Source organism: Symsagittifera roscoffensis, chromosome 2 (genome assembly GCF_963678635.1).
Source record: "Symsagittifera roscoffensis chromosome 2, txSymRosc1.1, whole genome shotgun sequence".
In the NCBI taxonomy this organism is placed as follows: domain Eukaryota; kingdom Metazoa; phylum Xenacoelomorpha; order Acoela; family Convolutidae; genus Symsagittifera; species Symsagittifera roscoffensis.
The window spans coordinates 37,239,810-37,264,578 of record NC_087063.1 but is presented as its reverse complement, the minus strand read 5'-3'; the positions used below and the strand labels follow the sequence as shown (position 1 = coordinate 37,264,578).

Here is a 24,769-nt window from a genome sequence, read left to right as displayed (position 1 = left end):
AACTTCAGTTTGCCCTTTAAAAGGAGATATCTTCTCAAATTCAAATTGTACTTTTTGTTACATGCTGCACGCCTGTAAAAAGTCATTTATTTTTTCAATGGAAAATAGTTTAGTTCGGTTCGATGGATCTCCGAATGCTCTGTGTAATTACGGTTCTAAAGGATGGTCGAGATGATTCTTTTTGTTAAAAAGGTCTCAAAAGTTTTTAACAAATAAGTCCGCTGTTTGTTAAAAAGGGTTGATTTTCACCAAACGCGATCCTTTTCATCAAAGGAAGTTCAAATTTAAGTATCATCGACCAACTTTGAAAAACGCTAACATTTTGTTCGCTTTTCGAGGTTTTTGGCACTTCTTGTGATTACATAGCCTAGTTGTCGAGTTATTCAATATTAGATTGCTGCATCAAAAATGAGAAGCTTAAAAAAACACCCTCTAGTCGTCCATTTGAAAATCAAAAGACTGTCTTGATTGGGCCCATGAAGCACGACTTTTTCTGCGTTTCACGAGCGATAAACATTTAATGAGCAAGCAAGCTCCTTGCTGAGTGTTTCCTAAAATTTGAAATTTTTTGATGAAAACAATCTATCCACACGCTATATAAAGTACAATAAGACTGCTCGTATCAGGGCAAAACCCTGTATGTTCCGACTGCCTTTTAGGGTTTATAGAGCAGTAATAACATTAAAAAACTAAATGAAAAAAAAAAACAAAATGAAATTTTTTTTTTCAAAAATTTGAAATTCTTCTATAAAAATCATCCCCCCACACGCCATATAAAGTACAAAAGGATAAATTTCGCTACTTGTAATGAATCAATTATGCAAAAAAGCTTCTTTCAACCAACTTGGAACGATTTCTAATAGGGATTAACCCTCCGCTTACACGTTAATAGCGCGAAATATATCGCGCGTTAATTGTCCCAAATTGACCAAAATGGCAATTTTTAAATCAACAAAACTTTACGGAAAATGATCAAAGGTGAAAAATTTTTTCAAGTTTGAGCTTAGGACAACAAGACCTTTAGAATGATTTGAAAAAAATTCCGTCAAAATCGGCTAGTTAAAAAGTCAAAATTTGTCTGAAGAAAAAAAAACCCACCCCAAGCATAAATATTCCGTTACTTTCGTATCGAAAGTCGGAACAACAAGACTGTTCGTATCAGGGCGGAACCCGGAATGTTCCGACTGCCTTTTAAGGTTTATGGAGCAGTAATAACATAAACAAATGAAATAAAACAAAATAAAAAAATTCTAAAATTTGAAATTTTTTAGGAAAATGATCCCCCCACACGCCATATTAACTAAAAAACGATAAATTTCGCTCCTTGTGAAAAATCAACCGTGACGAATAAGCTTTTTTCAACCAATTTGGAACGATTTCTAAGACGGATTAAATCTCCGCTTACGCGTTAAAAGCGCGAAACATATCGCGCGTTAATTGTCCCAAATTGGCCAAAATGACAATCTTTAAACGCCCGTAACTTCACAAAAAATGATTGCAGGTGAATTATGTTTTCAAATTTGAGCTCAGAACAACAATACCTTTCGAATGATATTTAAAAAATCTCCGTCAAAAATGGCTAGTTAAAAAGTCGAAATTTGTCTGATGAAAAAAAAACCACCCCAAGCACAAATATTCCGTTACTTTCGTATCAAAAGTCGGAACAAAAACGCCCAACCAAACGAAATTTTTCAAGTTTTCATCCGATTGGTAAAACAGTTAAGTGAAACATTGAAATGAAATAGAACGTCATCCAACAATGGCGCAATCGCAACCGCCGGGGCGGATTTAGACAGGACAGCATTTTTGTTCCAGCAACCCTGAAGAGCTACTTGCTTGCCAATTTATGCTCATTTGGAATAGGGAAGCAACAAAAAAGGTATTTTTGCTAATTTTTCTCAGCAAACAATGAGCCTCTGGCGCCGACTTTAAAAAAATTAGGGTTTTTACTGTTTCATAAGAGCTCGTAAAGTTAATTTGGATGAACCATAAAAAATAGATTATCGTTCAATAGTTCGTTTGCGAAATCGAATAACGAATCATGGAATCCAATGACAAATTATGAAAACCAGCAAAATTTGGTTGAATTTGTGACCAGGTCATACACGCTCTGGGTCTTTGGATTCAACTGACAATAAAAATTTTGTCGGAATTTTGAGTAGGCATCAATTGCTATTGGATTCCTTAAATTTTGCGTCTAAGACCTACAGTCAATTGTATTGAAATTCAGAGGTATCGTGAGCATAATTCTGTACTTTTATTGTTTTAAAAACAAGCTTGGCGTCTTTATGACGTTTTCAAAACAAATTTGAAAATCCGGTCTATTGGAAAAATCCTGGCTCCGCCCATGGATATTCCGAGTTTTTTCCATATGAAAATAACGTTTCAGAAATAGAACAAGTTTACCGTACACTCTGTTATGATGACTTTTTAACTTACAGTACATGATTCTGCTCTAATCATTTGATCTAAATATTTATTTTTCTGAATAAACTGGTTTCTTTTAGTTTTCACATGGATTGTTTGTTGTCACTGGTAAGTGTAACGTGGCTGCGTTGACTGATGAAGGGAGACTTGAAGAAGATAAAGATTGATGGAATGCAGGCACAGAGGTCGATTTCCTGGCGGAGACTGCGGCAGCCGAAGAGGAGTGCTGCCGGCAACATCCAGAACTTGAAGAAAAATCCCAGGAATGAGATCTGGGAGAGGAGATAATGCCAGCAGCTGAAGTCCTCTCGGTAATACAAGTCCGCTGAAAACACCCAACATAAGTTCAGTAAACACTGTTTTAGTTTGAGATTTTTTGAAAGTTATCCCCACCCGCCATGCAAGCAATTAAAGTTTTAGAGGCCTATAATTCAGCATGACCAATTGCCATTGTAGCCTGTTTTTTTTTCTTGGAAATATTGTTTATAGTAGTATTTTTTGATGCATAACTACTAGTTTTTTTTTTCAGTTGAGAATTTCCAATCAGGGTATCTAAGAATTGAGTCCCGATTAAATGATAATTTTTAATAGTTAGAGACGTACACAATTGAGATTATAATATCCTTGAGTGGAATTACTATCTGAATTATAAATAAAATAAAATTTTGTTATCTAGACTTTGCTAGTGAATATGATCTCTTTTGATTTGTAGTTGGGTTCTGCCGTTATCTTCGCAAAATTTTTTTAAAATTTTTCCGGAGGTGTATGTTTAGAACGTGTTTTTATGCTTGCCATGATTCTCTTGGTTGAACAAAAACAACGAGAGTCCTTTGATGTGGTTTTGCGTCAATCCGTTCCTTCGCCGATTTGTGATTTCTTCTGGCCTTTTTGATTTTATAAACTCCTCATTAGGATAACCGCAGGCATCTTCTCCGCCACACATAATAACAATGTGCGTGAAGCACACTAAATCTTTTGTTTTAAACTTATCTATGCAACACGTAACCCTTAATCCAGATAATCACATGAAAAGGACTTCATTTTCATAGTAACCACTCGAGTACGTGTTATCCGGATTTTTAATGTGACTATTGCCAATAATTGCAATACTTTTTCGCATTTTGTCTATTTTCGTTTGAACAATTAACTTCAAATTAAATGCTGTTATTTCGTCTTTGAGTACTTTAACAAGTTTTTCTTACAATCGATCGTATATAAATTTCCAGTTTCTTTTAGCTGTTGCAGGTCGTCATTTTATCAAAATCGTAACACAGTGAAATTTGTCTATTTAAACTTATTTACAATCCATGTGAGACAACCTTCTTGGAATTTTGTTTTCAGATTTTTGAACCATTTGTTCCTTGCCAAAAGCATCGGTATGCATTCCTTCTGAAATCTGTGCCAGATTTGATTAGCATTTGTTTGAGTTGCCTTGAAATTCTTCCCTCAAGCACCATAACCAGTCGAGTTAATACGGAATATTTTCGATCCTGATGATCCAATCAAGAAATGATTTGGGCTAACCGCTTTATAACTATCAATGTCATCCGAAACTGATGTGAGAGGTCTTTGGTTTAGAATACCATCAGAATTATGCAAACAGTTGTGGTCAAAATTTCCTCCGTCGTGTTTTTGTTCCCATGGCATCATACATTGCCGTTTTTGCACTTCTCACTTGTCATTCCCGTACACCTCCGATTTGCCATTCATTGATCATTTATTTACGCAAGTGATTGTTCGTTGCAACAAAATTCGTTCCATTGTCGCTCGCGATGAGATCCGTCTTACCCCATTGAGCGATGAATAAAAACAAGTCATTTAAATGATTCTGTTGAAAAACCAAGAGAAACTTCAAGATGCACGGCTCTTGTTGTGAGACAATCCTTACTGTCAAATCCTTACTGTCCTTGCTGTGAGACAAACTGCCAATGCCTTACTGTTTACTTGAAAGGTCCAAAATAATCTACCTCAGTAATTTTAATGGTCTTGTGAAACTCATTCTCATTTTAAGTAAGTCTGCCATCATTGAAACCTCATCCTCTGCGATGATTTTCTTCAGGGACACAATTTGCCTTAATTTGTCTAAGTTTGTTTGTTACACCAAAAATCCCATAGATCTCTTTAATCATGCTTCTGATTTCTACGATCCCTATGTGACAGTTTTCCATGTGTTCCTTTTTCAGGAAAATTAAAGTTACATGGTGTTTTCAAACCCTATCAAACCCTGTCTTTCAACCCTATCATTATGCCTCCTGCTCTCATCAACTCTTCTGCATTGATGAATGAATTCATTGTTTTTAAAAGAGTTTGCTTTCCTTCTTTGTCACTTTCTTATCGAAAAAATCTGAACATAACTTTCATAGCTTGGTGCTACTCGTCAGCTTTTATACTCAATGCTTTGGGTTTATGTTTCCATTAATTTTCAATACGTAAGCAATTGGGCTTTGAAGTCGTTTAAAGTTTCTAAATTTATGCCAATCGGAAAAATTTCAAAAGTTTTAACCTTATCGCAGGTTTCTTCATTTACTTCTTCCACTAAAACAATTTTAATTTTTAGTTTCTTCGGCCACTTCTCTTCATTCTCGATCCAGTTCAGACCTTGTTACCAGGTATTTTCGAGTATTTGTCTTAGTGCGAGTCCTCTTTTACCTAGATCTGTCGGGTTTATTTCAGCTTTAACATTTCTCCATATACTAGTCGTCGTGTAGTCTAGAATGATTGAATTCCTTTTTGCTACAAAGACCGGCAATATCTTTTCAGAAGACAACCAAGCTAGCACAGTGTTAGAATCTGACCACATGTAAGCCTTGCTCACAGTGTTTCTTTGAGTTTACAGTAGTTTTTTTTCCTGCGCTTATCACTGCTGCTTGCAACTCCAAACAAGGCATGTTTATTTGTTTCTCCGAAAAAAGATTCGTTTTTAGTGTCATCAAATCTGATCCACAAAATAAGCCAACTGCGCATAGTCCTTCAAGTGAAGCATCAGCGAACACGTGAAGAGAAATCTCTCATGAAATGAAACTGAAGTAATTTCTTGGGATTTCAAGGTTTCTGATTTGTGTAAGTTCTTTTCTTCATGGCCCATACTCTTCAGCGTTTTTTCCGGGAATTGTTTTGTAGCTTTCAACAACTTTAGTTTTCAAATTTTCTTCAATACAATACGTTCGTTATCCGAATGATGAAGGGTGACAACAAACCTAAAGGATCGAATAGTGAAAAAACCATGCTAAGCAAATTTCTTTGTGCGAATCTTTCGACTGGCTCATCCTTCATTCAACAGGATGCTAAACTATCCGACTCTAAGTTCCATTTGATTCCCAGAATCGCAGTTTCTTTCTATGCTGCTTTTATATAACTCTGCAATGTTGTTTTGCAAGTTTGTCAGCTTGAAACTCCTTTGTTTTAATTTTGAGCTATTTGTTGTTTGAAGTTCTTGGTTTAATTTTATCACTGCATTAGTATATGAAGTCATACTTTTTGAATCAATTCGACGTTTCTAGTATTGGCCAATGATTTGTACATTTTTGTAAACTTTTGACTCCAAAAAGGCTCTGTTGTGAATGTGTATTTTTATTTTGTCGCTATTGTTTCGATATCTGGTTTACAAAACCTCAAACAATGATTACTCTCTTTTTCAAATTGACTTGAAGAAACATCTGAAGAAAATCTCAGGCAATGAGTATCTTCTTTTTCACATTGACTCAAAACACCTCGAACTGAAGAAACGTTTGCTGTGATTGGTAGGGCACATTCACGAAAGTTAAACAAAGTTCCTACAAGCTTCTTCAACAATTCTGGTTCAGGTTGTATTTTATCAATCGAAGACACCTTTTGATACTTTGAAGCTGCGTACCAAATTTTTCTAAATTTCCTAGGTTTTTTTGGATAAAAACTGGATGATGAGCTAAGTACTAAACTTTGGCACAATCAGTTTTGGATATGTTGGTTTTAGACATTTTCTCAACATGTCCAATCCAGTTTCGAGATCCCTTTTTGTTGTGGCTTGATAACCTGTTTTCCATTCATCGTCTTTTCTGAGCCTTCTTTGCAAAGACCTTAGTTGCTTCAAGAAACTTCCATAGGAATTTGGATGAAATAGTTAATCTTTCGACGCATCTTCAACTTCCCATCTCCCAAATTCCCAAGTCTAACTTCCTATCTACCATCTGCAAGTTACGTAATAGATTTTAGAATTTGCTGCCCTCGTTGCTCCTCACTAGATAACGATACAAAAGTTTTTACTGAACCTTAGCTTCCGTTGTTTCTTGAGCTTTTGAGCCTACTGCTTTTCTGTAGAACAGAAATACGATCGCGCTTTGCATTTATAAACTTCTTTTTTGTCGCCATGGACCACTTAGTGACCGTCTAAGAGGTGTACTTATTCCCCAAGGACATCTCTTGTACAGATTACTGTATTCTATTAGTCTTATCGTTTTAAAAATATCCTGACCACTTATTAATTTGACTTCGGATTTTAAAGTCTTCTGGTTTGGCAAATCGATAAGTGCGGATAGCATCTTTTGTAAGCACTAAAATTGCATTTTTTTGACCCGCCAGTTAAATGGGGATGAACCGAACAAATGATATTTTTAGGTTTGAGCTTCTTGGTGGATAACTTCACTCACTGTTACACTTTCCGTGATGCTCATTGAACTGTTAGCTCCAGCGAATTCAATTTTGCAGTCCTTTGTATCTGATTTCCACACTTCTCTGAGAGATTTTTCTATTAGTACCACTTTTGATCCACTGTCTTGTAATGCACAAGTCTGCAATTATTTGCCTGAACATGGATAAATTAGTTGCACTCTTTTCATCGATAGTAGGCCATTATAGGATGGTATACTATGAGATTGGAGTGATTCTTGATGTATTGTTCTTTTTTCGGAAATATTTTAATGTAAAAATCGATTGTGTTTTCGACAGTCATCTTTTCTACATGGGTTGAAATGACAATTTTTGTTGCAATTCGTTTTACCCAAAGCAACATTTGGAACATCTCACGATCATATCAATCTTGAAATCTAGTCAGTTCCAGAGTTTCTTGCAATGCAAGAATTGCTCAATACTTTGTTTTCGAAGTCTTGACTCTTGTCTTCTGTAACTTTTGTCTTCTCTTTTTTTCCCGTGTTTTAGTTGCTCCTGTGAGTTCTTGACTTCGCTATGCAATTATTTGATTGTGCACAACGGCCTCATCAGTGAGCCATTCACTTAAATCATTCACATTTGGCTGTGAGAATTTTTTTTCGATTGAGAAAAAAATCCACTTCCCTTTCAGATCAGGCGGAAGCTTGCTTAAAATATTGTTTAATTTTGAATTAGTTTTTAGATCACCTTTGTACTCAAAGTTTGTCAACATGCTTAGAAACGTTTTCACTTGGCCTGCATCTTTCAATTTTCGATGAGAGTCGTATATCCTTGCAATTGAAAAGTTCTTCAAAAGCTTTAATTTTGAATAAAGTACGATATGTAGCTGACCGTAAAGCCTGCACAACAGTTTACATGCATCTTCATATTGTCGGCCATCATAACCGAGTCCTGTCAGTTACATAGCTTTTCAGATAGTATATCTTTTTACTTTTGTTTATGTTCGCGCGAAGCACCGTTGCTGTGAACAATCCTGACCAATGTGGCCTTTCCAATGGATCACCAGCAAATATTTACCTTTTTGGTAAACTTCAATTTCTTAACTCTGTGTGTATTTTTTCAGAGTATCTGTCTTGAGATCGCTCTTCGCGTGATCTACTTGAATAACCAAGTTTAAATCTTGCCTTTGATTCGTGCTTCTGTTCATCTCTTTAGTTAATTGATTTATACTATAGCTTTGTGTAGAATCTATCAAAATGCACTTCTCTAAATGTGGTTGATTTTCTATCTGGAGATACATATCTGTCAGTTCTATCTGGAGACATGTAACTTCTTCTTTCTACGCTTGCTAGTTCCGATTGTTCATACAAAACTTTCCTTTCAAAAAATTCTTCAAATAGGCTTGCTTCATCTTCTGCCTTGCGATCTTCATTTCTGATAATTGCTGACTATTTAAAGTTTTCCATATTTAATTCTGCTATTCTTTGTCTCACTTGCTCGTTTTTGAGGTCATTGGATTGGTTGCTCGCATGGTTGCTCTAGAGTGTAGTCGTTGACTCATTCCTGAGCTTAGTTGAGGTTTATTACTGACAAGCACTTCGGCCTTCCCAGTATCGTCAATTTACTCTTGATCTTCTTTGATGAAGTCTTGTTGTAACGTTGTGGAATTCTTAATGTCGACTTTTTCAGTTTGTTGTTTGTTTCCCAATTTGACGTGAATCTGTTGTGCTTTGTTTTTAATTTTATCAATGAAGTTGTTGAGTTTTTCTCAAGTCTGCTTTCACTCGACAAGATCTTTTTTTCCTCCATCAAGTGATTTATTTGATCGTTTGTAAGGACAATTTCTCGATCGTAACTGTCCACTTTTCTTCTTTGTTCATGCCGTCTGATACTGTCAATTATTGTAATGGAATTCCCTTGAGAGTAATTAATCATATATTTCAAAACAAAAATACTGTTGCTGCTTGGCCAACAAATGGAAATATCCAATTGATTTTTCAATTTAAATTTTTTGCAAACGACCCGGTGCTACCAATAATTTAGAAGCCTATCTTTTTCTTTGAGCGTGACCAATTGTCATTGGATTTGTAGCCGGTTTTTCATCTGAGAGTTGATATTTTGTTAGGGGTATTTTCTGATGCGGAACTACAGTTTTTTTTTCTGTCTTTATTATCTAGACTTTGCTAGTAAATTTTGAGAATTAATTTTTGTTGATTGCAGATTTCTTAGCAGTTCTTGTTCGATCAAGAAACGTATCAAGTTGCCCCTCTTTTCTGTCTTGTGATCTGTTCAGATTTTCTTTCCAATTTTCTTTCCAACTTAGTCTACCTTGTCAAGAGTCGGCGCCATAGTCTTCTGCCAATTCCATTACCACCCCAAAATGATAATAAATTGCGTTGTTCAAATCCATATCGCAGTCATAAAAGCTTCAGGCTAATATTAATACAAAATAATCTTGCTGGCAAAAATGAACGAAATCAAAAGGTACGCTGCTCGCTGGTAATATATTAGAATGTAAGTATCTGAAGTGGAACTGACCCCACAGGAATATGTCGAGACACATGAGTGAGCAGAGGATGCATGTCATGACTGTGATTATTCGCATGAGTCTCGGGATGGCACTCTGCCTTAACACGCCCTCCTCCGCCCCCACCTGCCTGTCTACAGAGCCCCCACCGACAGCCGATTGCCCATTCGCCCCACTGTCTCTACAAACACACACCAATCAAATCAACACCACTCTTCCTACACGTATGAATTTGTTCATTTCTTGCGAATTACAAATGTTGTCCCCGAATTGACAAAACGCCACCCACTGTTTAATGCCACTTCTGAAACTTTCACTAATATTGGTGGAATTTGCGTCTGCTTAAAATTTGTTTTGCCGAATCAAAAAACAACTTAATATCGTCAAATTTTGTTTCAGGCACTAAGACTAGTCGGCTGAGAAGGAAAAATTGGGTGCCTGATGTGTTGGTCGAAGCTATTCTCAATGTGCTCATCCATAGTCACGATCAACGTCTTCTCAGGGGGTGAGGCACCTGAGTGTGGGGTGTGGGGAGAGGGGGTCGAGAAGTGGATCTGAGGAGAGGGCTGGGAGGCGAGGATGTCAGACATGGCCTCCCCCTGCCACCTGCGGTGACAACTCACATACAGTTGAAGACCTGCAACAAGTATATGGGAGAATTTTTTTTTTTTGAAATCAGTCAATTATCTATTTGGTTCATTTTTTCAACATTTTTGTTTCGTTTAGGTCCACGTTTTACATTACTAGCAGAGTTTGCACATAGCTAGCCAATTTCTCTTCATTTTAGGACATCCATAAATATTTCTCTAGGGTAATAATGGGAGTAATTTAACACAGATTCAAAATTGAAAAACAAAAGGAGGCAAAACATTTCTACTGTAACGCACTGCTTGATTTCTGAAGACTGAAGACTTCTCTAAGTCAGCTGCAGCATTTTTTGCATTCTGAAATAGTTTTTCTGAATTGTGTGCCACTTACCAATGCTGGCTGCACTGAGCAACACACTGATCACTTGGGTTATGGTCTCCGTCTTCATGTAAATATCGTGCCTGAAACAACAAAAAATGCTCCTCTCACAGTTTGCAGCCCTCATTTTTCAATCGATGTAATAAATTAGTTAGAGGTTAGAAAATGGTTTCATCGCATGCCTTCGATTGCATTTATCATTGTTAAGCTGGGACGAACTGGAACGGATTGATTAAATGAGTAGCTGATCTAGAGTTCTGCAAGTAGTAAAAATTCCGAGTGAAATTTATAGGATTACCTTAGTCTTTTTGTGAAATTTTAGCGTGACTGCTACTGACCATTGCTGTTCTGGCACGTGCATGAGTATGGGCACTATGGGCACTAGGAGGAGCACGTGACACATCAGGAGGGTTCCGAGGAACTGGGCCACTATGGACTTCCGGCTCTGGTTCATGAACAGGATGGGTCGCTTCCACGAAATGAATCTCTGCACGGCCAGCACAAGGAACACACAAATGGTCTCCATCTCACACAGCTGACACACACCTATAACCTAGGAAGCGACAACGCATAGTCACAGAAAAACAAATTATTATTTCTGATCAAGTACTGGAACCAGATTTTATTATTGGATATAATTCTAATATTTTATCCCTATAAAATATTGAATACTAACCAATCATACTCCATCAAACTAACAACCCACTTATTTGTAAGTCCTGAAATTACTTGTAATTTCAGCATCAGAGAGATTTGAATTTAATTTAAAACTTAGTTGCTTTCTCCAAGAGACCGACTCGTAAACAACCAGTATACTCAAGATCTATTGAGACTAGGAGATATAAGAGTAAGATTAAGATCGGTAGTAGACTAAGAAGTTGCACGAATCTATCCGGCCGAAAATAAGATAGCGTGACGCGCAGACGGTGTACCCTATCTGAAATTACTCAATGAGTTAACCAATAAGATCTTAACTCATCTGATGCGACCAAAAAACTCAAACAAGACTTTAAGCAACTTAGATTAGAACTAACCAAAACATTAGATTAGAATTAGACAAAAAAAACACTTTCAAAAAGTGTTAAATAATAAAAATTGAATTGAAATGTCTCCACGATTCAATAGATCAGAGCCAATATTCCGATCAATACGAGAACTACCCGGTATTGGAAGAAGACCTCGGACAAGAGACGACATACGAATAGGACGAAACTTTCCAATAGATTTCATGGTCGTACGGCAAAAGCCAACACAAACTTTTTTGTTTAGAATATTACTAACAGTAAAATTAAATTTTCATGTACTGACATAGAATCTTTGAAGAAAAGTCTTCAACGATCATTAAAGGCGCTAAACCTAATAATTGTACAATAACGACTGATAAGAACATCTCTAGTCGTTCTCCCCAAAAATCTGCAGTAAACTTAAAAACATCTTGGAAAATTTTTTTTATTGAATGTAAAAATACAAAAATTAGTCAGTATAAAACAAAGTGTTAGTATATAAAAATCATCTTTTCATCCCAGCTTCATCACCTAAAACATAACAGCAAAGCTCAGAAACATTAACATCATCAAAACTAAACCTTAATCTTTTCTTTCAATTAAATATTTATCAAAAAATTTATCAAGGTTTATCTTTGTTTTCACTTACATTAATATTATTTAAAGTAACAGATCATCAAGGCTTCCCTTGGATCTTTAATTAAATTTCACTTCACTTAAATTAAATTAAATTAAATTAATTTTATCTCAATAATCTGATCATCAAGGCTTATCCTCGGATCAAATAGAACAATTTTGTTCACCCCCTCACAATTAAAAAGTGTCTAACGACCTAAAATGTCGATTCACTTTCCAACCTTTACTCAAGACCCAGGACTAACAGACATTTCTCAAAGACTACCCATTCTAATTAAGATAAACAGTGAATAACTTCGGTTATTCATCCTTCACTTGATCCCCCTCTTGGATGACCCAGGATAATTCTTAAACTTAGTATGTTTAAAATAGTATCTAACGAACTACTTGCGTTCTACTTATACCTGAACCTTGTGGATCAATTTACTATTCTCCAACCCTTGATCACAAATCACTACCCCTAAGTAAGATTAATTAAGTTAACCCTTAGCTTAGACTAGCCACGAGAAAGTAAAAATCATTCTCACGAATCGATATTTGCTTTTTTCTCCAACCCTACAATACATGACCCAAGTTAAGATAACCACAAAAAAATCGTAAGGACTAACGGTTTAAGAAATTAGAAATCACTAATCCAAATCTTGCATCCATCATCCTAAACCTTGTCAAGAGACAATTTAGGAAATAAACAAACAATTATACTACACAACTGTATAAATAACGACGAAAGATACGACCTTGTAGTCAATCCTTACAGACAATCAATCCTTACAGACATGAAATTGCCAATATTTTTGAATTTTTAATCGCAATCCGTGAAAATTTAACAAGTAATGATATCACACAACATGTTAAACACGACTTACAAAAAATCTTAGCATGGTTCATCATTGATTATTTTACACATAATATTGACCTCATTTCACAAGCGAGAAAAACTTTTAGACCACAAGATACAGATGACGAAACAGTCTTAGCAGAACAATCAGATTATAATTGGGTCGTTATTTATAATTGTTTCTTTATTTCGTCGTTATTTATACAGTTGTGTAGTATAATTGTTTGTTTATTTCCTAAATTGTCTCTTGACAAGGTTTAGGATGATGGATGCAAGATTTGGATTAGTGATTTCTAATTTCTTAAACCGTTAGTCCTTACAATTTTTTGTGGTTATCTTAACTTGGGTCATGTATTGTAGGGTTGGAGAAAAAAGCATATATCGATTCGTGAGAATGATTTTTACTTTCTCGTGGCTAGTCTAAGCTAATTGGTCTCATGTCTTATTTGTTAATATACCAACAGATATATCCAGCCAGGCAATTAGCACAATGTCTATTCACAAAGATTATGTTAAAACGTATCCTATTACAGTTGACGCGACACCTCTAAACTATAATTCATTCCTTCCGGATAGAGCAGGAAACAATAATTTAAATACAACTTTTATACAACAAGAAAACCTAAACGGAACTAGAAATCTTACACCACAAGATATCCAAACCCCATCACATTTCGTAACTGAAGAAGTAGTTGAAACAATAACAACTACAGCACAACAAATATCTCACCTATTCATCCTAATCTTACAACCCCAAGACCAAAAAAAACCAATATTACCACAGGTAACATTACAATCTACATTAGATCCCTCTGTAGCTCCAAAATACTCACAAACGGATTATCAAACATTTAGACCAATGACAAAACCATCGCAAAAACAGAGAATTTCATAGAGAAATAATTTGGTCGAACATAATTATAACTATCTAAAAACATCATAACCAACTAGATCTTCTACTACAAATACTCAAAACCACTTATTCTCACAAAGTCAAAATATACAACAACCATCATTAAATTCAGTAAATTTTAATGATTATCCACAAACTTCACAGGATCGAAGTGAATATTATCCATATTTTCAACAAAACAAAAATAATAATCATCGATATCATACTAGAAATCAAACACATTATTATAAAGCTAATTATTTTCCATCAGATGATGAGGAGTATTATAATCAAAATCATCAACGATTTTGTCAAAGCCGAAGACTTCGATCAATATAAATCAACCAGATAATTTTGAACCTTATACAAGAGAAGAACAAATACAACAGCCTAGAACAAATCCAACATCCCAGAATAATATTTTTCAAACACACAACCCAGTAAATACACAATCGTACCAACCAACTCGAATGCAAAAAGTTCCACTGCCACATTTTTTACAACAACATGAATTAACAAAAAGCCAACTTCCGAATTTTTTTTCACAAATCACAAATGCCGCAGAATCCTTACAGTGACTATGAATCCATACCTGGGGTTCTTAGGCACAGGTCCAAAATACTCTGTAGAGGATTATTTAAATGCAGTCATAGCAAATCTTTTTTTAGTTATAGGACCTGAACCAGTAAATACGCCACTTCATCAAAATTGGATACAAAGGCGCACAACAATAATCCAAACCACACTTGATGGCGCAGCACAAACATGATTTTCAGTTTTACTTATAGATTTCAAATCAGACTGGAAAAGATTCACACAAGAATTTTCAAAAAAATTTTGACTCTGAAAGAAACAAACAAAAGATTTATCCAATGAAATTCGTAGACCACCGAATAAAACAATCAAACAACTCGCAGTAAGAATTGAAACACTAGTCCAAAAAGCATAATCACTCAACACTCATGATTATAAAAATACAAAGATGACAGAAATCTTAATGATGACTCTAACACCTCAATTACGAAGAATAACAAAAAAAAGAAAGCAACACATCCTTCCTCAAGTCGAGAACCAGACTTAGACTTCAGAAAACTAGTTGATAAAAAAGAACAAGTAGGAATCACTATGAAACTAGAAAAAACAGAGAATCTACAGCTACAATATGTCAATAACATCCAAACTACTACTACACAAATAAAAATTATGCAAGACTCAGATACAGATTTATCCGAAAAAATCACTGAAATTTTGAATATATACGAGAAAAATCCAAACTTTAAAGGTAAACATCATTCAAAAAATGGTGCAACTATTGTCGAAGATATGAACACAGCATTGCTGAATGCAGACAAAAGCAGCAAGACAACCAAAATAAACCACAGAAGTACAGAGAAACAAACAAATCATTTCATCAGTATATGAAAAAAGATCAAAATTTGCTTAACAAAAACATCCACAGTAATAATAGTTCTGGAAAACCACTTCCAGAGAGTTCAAGTTATTCTAGAAACCAATCATTTTATGTTTCAAACTATAGAGGACGATCACCAAACCAAAAAAATTCACGTAATTTCTCACAAAATAGATATAGTCGATCAAATAGTCGAACTAATCAGTATAGAAACAACTATTCAAGATGGAATTCAAGCCGACCAGAATTTTTGTTTGAAACCAGTTCCCATTCACACTCTAGCAATAGAAACTATTCCAATGATCGATCTAGAAATCCTTCCAAGAATAGAAATAGAAATTATTCCAGCAATAAGAATTGAAACTATTCAAATGATCGAAACCAAAGATATCAAAACAATAGATCACGTAATTATTCTAACAACAGATCAAATCATCAAAGATCAAATTTTAACAACTATCAAAATAGATACCACAATAATTCACAAAATAGAAGTTCGGACTATAACAATAGACAAGGAAACTATTCTCAATCACCACATAGGAATAACACAAGATATCCAGTTTCTCAACACAAATATAGGAGCAACACACCGAAACATCAAAGACAAATAAATCAAGTACAAACAACTGAAGAAATTAATTGAGACCCCCCAGGTATTGATAATACAGAAAGTACAGAATTGCAATTGAAACACATCAATTGCCAATCCACAGAGTGTGAAAGCAACACAGAAAATGCAATATCAATTAACATGATACATGTTGAAAATGACTACGAACCTCTTATATATGAACAACCAATACACTCCCATATCTACGAAAATCGTACTCACTTTCTCTTAAATCATTACACAAGACCAATAAACAGCAACAAAATAATTGAACGAATAGTAGACGAGATAACAGAAAAAAAACCTGTAAATTACATCTACAAAAACATTCCAAAGAAACCAACTAGAGAAAGAATTTGGACAATCCCATTACTCTTAGAAAGTCCAAAAAGCAAAGAATTTCAACCACCAAATCTTGAAATTGGTTTTTTAATAGATTCTGGAGCAGAATCAAACATCATGAACAATTCAACTTGGAATAAAAAAAATTACATCCAAAATTAATACCCTTAAAAACAGCAAGCAGACTAGCAACAGCACAAGGCTCAACCTTAACAAATTATGGAAAAATCCAACTTCTTCTTGTTCCCACTAGAACAATGGAACAAAACAAACTTTTGAACAAACCATTGAAACAAACCTTCCATATCACAGATATAAAACATAATATCATTGGAATTCCGTTCAATACAAATTGTATACCAACTATTAGTACCCTAGATAGCAAAATTAATAGAAAAGATAAAAACACAAGAATGAATCATACAGCTTTAACACTCTTCCAGAGAAAGAACAAATGACCATCATTTTTCTCAAAAATTTACCCTGCATACAATCAGGAACTGAAACAACTGAAACCACTATCAGGTTATATTTAAGAATTCTCAATCAAACAAGTTCACCAAAATGACAAAACTCAAAACAGACAACATATCTGTATGTCTCAATTTGAATTCAGACCAATTTCACCTATTACATACATGAAAAACTCAGACTCAGACATCATTTCCTTACATGTTTATAATAATTCACCATATAAAAAACCCTACCTCTAGGACTCTTAGGTTATTGCGAAACCAACGCGACAACTTCTCCCACTAAGGAAGTATCGAATAGAGTAAACAAAATATTGCAACTACTAGATATATGTCAGTCACCAATTCTTGACAAAGAATTATCAATAAATGATATAATAAGCAATGAAAAACGAAATATAGACTATTTCACAAAAACAACTTATTTCAAACCAACATTTTATATATCAAAGTACACAGAAGAACAACAAAAATTCTTGACAATGTTCAATTTTCAACACTCTCAGATAACACAAAAAAAAATTGAACGATTAGCCAATTTACTATTAAAATACCCAAAAGCTTAAGCAAAATCTAAATTTGACGTTGGAAAATAAATTCACCACTACATCTACCTTTGAAACCTGACGCAGTTTTCAAAATACAAAGTGCAAATAAAGTACCAATTCACTTACATGACAAAGTTAACAGACTATAGACATACTAGAAGAATATGAAATCATTTCTCCAGTAAACAAAGAAGAACAGCCAAAAGGAAACACACTTGAAAATCCCGTTATTATACTGGCAAAAGGAGAATCATTCAAAATAATTCTGGATGCTAGATACCTCAATTGACTCCTTGATGAATCTAAAGATAGTTGGCCTATTAAACCAATTCAACTCATTTTCACAAAAAAAACGGTAAAAATTTCAGAACAGCAGATATGAATAGTGCATATGATCAAATGCCGTTAGATGAACAACCACGACGATTAACACAATTTATTATTGGAAATCTAGTCAACAGAATATTTTATGGCATCTCCATTGGACCAGAAGCATTCTCAGCATTTATGAGTAAAGTTTTCACACAACTCGTACTCAAGAAAAACGCAATCACATACTTAGACGATGTTTTTATGCAATCACAAACTAGGGACGAAATGTTCACAGTTTAAGAAAAATAAAATCAGATATTATTACAAGAAAACATGAAAGCAGCCCCAGATAAATCACATTTTTTTCTGACTCGTGTAAAGTTCTCCAACCCTTGATCACAAATCACTACCCCTAAGTAAGATTAAGTAAGTTAACCCTTAGCTTAGTCTAGCCACGAGAAAGTAAAAATCATTCTCACGAATCGATATATGCTTTTTCTGAATTTTTAAACGCAATCCGTGAAAATTTAACAAATAATGATATCACACATCATGTTAAGCACGATTTACAAAAAGTCTTGGCATGGTTCATCATTGATTATTTTACACATAATATTTACCTCATTTCACAAGCGAGAAAAACTTTTAGACCACAAGATACAGATGACGAAACAGTCTTAGCAGATCAATCAGATTATATTTGGGACCCTGAATGGTCTCATGTATTATTTGTTAATATACCAACAGATATATCAAGCCAGGCAATTAGCACAATTTCTATTCACAAAGATTATGTTAAAATGTATCCACTCACAGTTGACGCGACACCTTCAAACTATAATTCGTTCCTTCCCGATAGAGCAGGAAACAATAATTTAATTTCAACTTTTATACAAAAAGAAAACCTAAACGTCACTAGAAATCTTACACCACAAGATATCCAAACCCCATCACATTTCGTAACTGAAGAAGTAGTTGAAACAATAACAACTACAGCACAACAAATATCTCACCTATTCATCCTAATCTTACAACCCCAAGACCAAAAAAACCCAAAATTACCACAGGTAACATTACAATCTACATTAAAGCCCTCTGTAGCTCCAAAAATCTCACAAACGGATTATCAAACATTTAGACCAATGACAAAACCATCGCAAAAACAGAGATTTTCATAGAGAAATAATTTGGTCGAACATAATTATAACTATCTAAATAGACCACAACTAACTAGACCTTCTAGTACAAATACTCAAAAGCACTTAATCTCACAAAGTCAAAATATACAACAAACATCTTAAAACTCAGTAAAACTTAATGATTATCCACAAACTTCACAAGATCGAAGTGAGAATTATCCATATTTTCAACAAAACAAAAATAATACACATCGATGTCATACTAGAAATCATACACCTTATTATACAGCTAATTATTTTCCATGAGATGATGAGGAGTATTATAATCAAAATCATCAACGATTTTGTCAAAGCCGAAGACTTCGATCAATATAAATCAACCAGATAATTTTGAACCTTATACAAGAGAAGAACAAATACAACAGCCTAGAACAAATCCAACATCCCAGAATAATATTTTTCAAACACACAACCCAGTAAATACACAATCTTAACAACCAACTCGAATGCAAAAAGTTCCACTGCCAGATTTTTTACAACAACATGAATTAACAAAAAGCCAACTTACGAATTTTTTTCACAAATGCCAAATGCCGCAGAATCCTTACAGATGACTATCAATCCTTACCAAATGGTTGGATCATCATTATCTTCAAAAAACCACTAATGGTATTCACAGGCACAGATCCAGAATACATTGTAGATGATTACTTAAATGCAATCATAGCAAATTCATTTTAAAATATAGGACCTGAATCAGTAAATACGCCACTTCATCAACATTGGATAAAAAGGCGCACAGCATTAATCCAGACCACATTTTATGGCGCAGCACAAAAATGGTTTTCAGTTTTTTTTTTTAGATATAAAATCAGACTGGAAAAGATTCACACAAGAATTTTCAAAAATGTTTGACTCTGAAAGGAACAAACAACATCAAAGAGATTTATGCAATGAAGTTCGTAGACTACCAATAAATCAATCAAAGAACTCGCAGTAAGAATTGAAACACTAGTCCGAAAAGCATACTCACTCAACACTCATGATTATTAAAAAAAATGACAAAAATCTTAATGATGACTCTAACAACTCAATTACGAAAAATTGCAACAAAAGGATAGCATCACACCCTTCCTCAATTCGAGAACCAAACTTAGACACTAGAAAACTAAATGATAAATAAGAACAAGCAGAAATCACGATGAAACTAGAAGAAACAGAGATTCTACAGCTACAATATGTCATTAACATCCAAACTACTACTACACAAATAAAAATTATACAAGACTCAGATACAGATTTATCCGAAAAAATCACTGAAATTTTGAATATATACGAGAAAAACCCAAACTTTACAGGTAAACATCATTCAAAAAATGGTGCAACTATTGTCGAAGATATGGACACAGCATTGCTGAATGCAGACAAAAGCGGCAAGACAACCAAAATAAACCACAGAAGTACAGAGAAACAAACAAATCATTTCATCAGTATATGAAAAAAGATCAAAATTTGCCTAACAAAAACATCCATACTAGTTCTGGAAAACCGCTTCCAAATAGTTTAAGTTATTCTATAAACCAATCAATTTATAATTCAAACTATAGAGGACGATCACCAAACCAAAAAAAATCATTTAATTTCCCACAAAACAGATATAGTCGATCAAATAGTCGAATTAATCATTATAGAAGCAACAATTCAAGATGGAATTCGAGCCGACCAGAATTTTTGTTTGAAACCAGTTCCCATTCACACTCTAGCAATAGAAACTATTCCAATGATCGATCTAGAAATCCTTCCAACAATAGAAATAGACAATTTTCCAGCAATAGGAATTGAAACTATTCAAATGATCGAAACCAAAGATATCAAAACAATAGATCACGTAATTATTCTAACAACAGATCAAAATATCAAAGATCAAATTTTAACAACTATCAAAATAGATACCGCGATAATTCACAAAATAGAAGTTCGAACTAAAACAATAGACAAAGAAACTATTCTCAATCACCACATAGAAATAACACACGATATCCAGATTCTCAACACAAATATAGGAGCAACACACCGAAACTTCAAAGACAAATAAATCAAGTACAAACAACTGAAGAAGTTATGTGAGACCCCCCAGGTATTGATAATACAGAAAGTACAGAATTGCAATTGAACAACATCAATTGCCAATCCACAAAGTGTGAAAGCGACACAGAAAATGCATTATCAATTAACATGATACATATTGAAAATGACTACGAACCTCTTATATATGAACAACCAATACACTCCCATACCTATGAAAATCATACTCACTTTCTCTTAAATCATTACACAAGACCAATAAACAACAACAAAATAATTGAACGAATAGTAGACGAGATATCAGAAAAAAACCTGTAAATCACATCTACCAAAACATTCCAAAGAAACTACCTAGAGAAAGAATTTGGATAATCCCATTACTCTTAGAAAGTCCAAAAAGCGAAGAATTTCAACCACCAAATCTTGAAATTGGTTTTTTAATAGATTCTGGAGCATAATCAAACATCATTAACATTCCCACTTGGAATGAAATAAAAATTTTACATCCAAAAATAATACCATTATTAACAGCAAGCAGACTAGCAACAGCACAAAGCTCAATCTTAAAAAAAAATTTTCCTTGTTCCCACTAGAACAATGGAACAAAACAAAGTTTTGGAAGTTCACCAAAATGACAAAAGTCAAAACAGACAACATCTCTATATGTCTGAACTCGAATTAGGACCAATTCATAAATTTTTGAGTAACAATTTCATCTGTTAAATACATGAAAAACTCAGAATCAGACATCATTTCCTTACATGTTTATAATAAGTCACCATATGAGAAAATCCCTACCTCTAGGACTAATATGTTTTTGTGAAACCAACGCGACAACTTCTCCCACTAAGGAAGTTGCGTATAGAGTAAATAATACATTACAACTACTAGATATAATAATCTTTTTATGCAATCACAAACCAAAGACGAGATGTTCACAATTTAAGAAAAATATCATCAGATATTTTTTACTAGAAAACATGAAAGCAGCCCCAGATAAATCACATTTTTTTTCTGACACGTGTAAAGTTCCCTGGACATATTATAGAAACAAACACCATAACTCCATTAAAATCTCGAATAGATGCAATTCAAAAACTTCAACAACCATCCAATAAAAAGAAAATACAAAAAAAATTTTTGGAATGTTAAATTTCTTAACTAAATATGTATATAAAATGCAGTTATACTTAAGACGATTCGATAACATTCTCAGACAACAGAACAATTTTGAAGGGACCACATGATACCAAACACGATTTGAAGAAATCAAAGGACTTCTCACAGGAGAAATTTCAAATACAACTCCAGATCCCGATCAGCCATTCTAAGCAATGTGTGTCGCATCTAATTTCGGCATCGGTGCAGCATTTTTACAATCCCTTAATGTAACAAATAAAATGAATCTTATTTCAGCAATTTCTAGACTCTTCACACAAGCTAAACTTAGACTCTCTACTCTTATGAGAGAATGCACAGCCATAGTATATACACTTACAGAATATGAATTTTTAAAACTTGGATCAAAACATCCAACAGTATTATTCACAGATCAAAAACCTATTTTACTTCTATTCACACAGAAATCGAATCCAAACCATAGAGTTCATATAATTTTAGTGAAATTTCCTAACTTACATATGGTTTGGACAGCAGGAAAAATGCTTGTACTATCAAACACTCATAGCAGAAATACTCCACCCGAATTGTTAACAAGAAAAAAAACAGTTGAAAAACCACAGAATATTAAAATCTTTCTTGCAAAAAATGAAATTTCACCACGCAAATATGGAGTAAAAACTGACATAGATCAATCACAAACAAACAATCTACAGCATTTTCCACTATTTTTAGATGGTCAAAACAACCACTATGAAGTTGATTTACTAGGTAAATCTACATTTAAACCAATTCCAAACTCGACATGGATAAAAAACAAGGCTCAACAAAAACTAATTAGACAACAAGCATACAAAGGAGATATATTCCCTTTAATAGGAAAAGAAAATCTTACTAATATTAAATTTTTATCAGGCCCAAAAAATAAAGATTGAAAATAAACGATAAACAAAGTCTTCAACCTCCATGACCCCCTAGATACAGTACTTCTATCAAAAATAGAAATTGAAATCATTTTTCTACCAAACACAGGAAAAGTCACGCTAAAATTATTACAAAATCACAAAACCTTGACCCAGTCATTAGACAACTAAAATCTTGGAACAAATTCAAAATCAAATCAATTAAAGCTGTCACCACAATTCTTGAAAAAAAACACTTCTCGGATATTTCAGAAAATTTATTTATACCTCCAAAAACGAGAACACAGATATTTTAGAATACCAAACATCTGATCTCAAAGTACCATGTCTACCTTTAAGTATGATGCTTATAGCTTTCCAAACTTCACATACACTACACACTAAAGGACACTCAGGATCAGAAAAAAACTTCATACTCAAATTTCATTCACAATTTTTTTTTTCAAATGCACCATTTTTGATTAAAGTGCTATGCAACGATTTGTATAATATGTCATTTAGATAAACCCTATCCAGATCAAAAAGAAATTGCAGAGAAACAAGATTTTAAAGGACAAAGTCTCTATTTCAATCACAGAATTTCATTCGATACAAAAAGACCAAAATCACCATCCTCAGAAGGAAACTCATACATAATGGTCATTGTTGACGCCTTTACACACTACGTAGTACTTAACCCAGTACCCCATGGTAATGCTTTTTATGCATATACAATACATTACGAACACTGGATAGCCAAATTTGGATTACCCGAAATACTAGTAATAGACAATGGCACTGAATTTAAAAACAACGTAATCATCACACTATGCCACTTATTCAGTATTAAACACAAACCACGTACATCTCACGCACCTTTGACTTAGGGATTAGTCGAAGGTATGAACCGTTCATTACAAGAGTATCTTAGATGTATCATTATTGGGAATGACACACGATACACTGAATGGTCAACAGATGTAAAACTATTCGTTTTTTCTTATAATTCACAGGTCACAACAACTTTAGATATGCCACCATACGAAATGGTTATCAAACAGAAATCACAAAAACCGATAATATTCACAGCAAACGCTTCAAAAAATTCACAAGGCTATTGTCAACAGAAAAAAGAATCAATATGTTATAATCTACCACTGCATACCCATGATGAAGACCACTTTCATCACCCTCAAACATTAAAATTAGCATCTGGTACACACACCGAATGGATTTTAAATAGAGATAAAAAGCACAATGAAATTTATCAGAAAATGACCAAAAAAATTCCTACAAAGACAAAATATAAATTCGCAAAGAAATTCTAGATTCACACCAGCTACAGCTTAAAAATAGAAACATATGTTTTAATTCCAAATTTTACAACACAAAAAGGTATCTCTAAAAAGTTACAACCACTCCGAAAAAGCCATTTCAAATAATTGATAAACCCACTGATGTAACATACAAACTTACAGATTCGAACAAAAAAAGAAATTGTTCAACACAGAAATAATCTTTTACCTTATTATACAAAAGAGTACGTTCTTCGCAAATTAACTCAAATATACTCTTCTACAGGTTTAAAAGTAATTCAAAATTCCGACTACAAACAAAATCAAAGCACTGATATGAATTCTACACAAAAAGTATTAGATCAAAATGACAAAAAAAAAGATTTTAGTAAACAAACGCCTTAAAATTTAGATAAGAAAGAGATACCTCAGACAGAAAGAAAAATCGAAAGTAAGAAGAACAAATTCTGCCACAAGATCAAAAAGAAAAGTATCTACACAGACAATCATCACGACTCCGAAATCAGCCACGAAAACTTTATAAAACATTATTCCACAACCTAAAATATTAAAGAAAGTTGAATTCCAGCAATCACTTTAAATTTGATCAACATTTTCATCTCTTTAAATAATTTCAGATACAAGTACATTTTCTC

At 33.9% G+C, this 24,769-nt stretch overlaps 1 protein-coding gene across 3 annotated transcripts in view; it reads right to left on the bottom strand.

Moving 5' to 3' along the window:
• Positions 1-2,401: 2,401 nt before the first annotated feature.
• LOC134840307 (uncharacterized) overlaps positions 2,402-24,769 on the bottom strand; it is a 107,917-nt gene continuing 85,549 nt past the window's right edge. For all 3 annotated transcript variants that reach the window (XM_063856059.1, XM_063856062.1, XM_063856060.1), the window contains exons 3-7: positions 10,843-11,057; positions 10,517-10,587; positions 9,977-10,175; positions 9,550-9,719; positions 2,402-2,752 (exon numbers count right to left, since the gene is read on the bottom strand). In XM_063856059.1, coding sequence (XP_063712129.1) covers positions 2,511-2,752; positions 9,550-9,719; positions 9,977-10,175; positions 10,517-10,587; positions 10,843-11,057 — 897 coding nt within the window. In that variant the 3' untranslated portion in view covers positions 2,402-2,510. The remainder of the gene's footprint in view (positions 2,753-9,549; positions 9,720-9,976; positions 10,176-10,516; positions 10,588-10,842; positions 11,058-24,769) is intronic.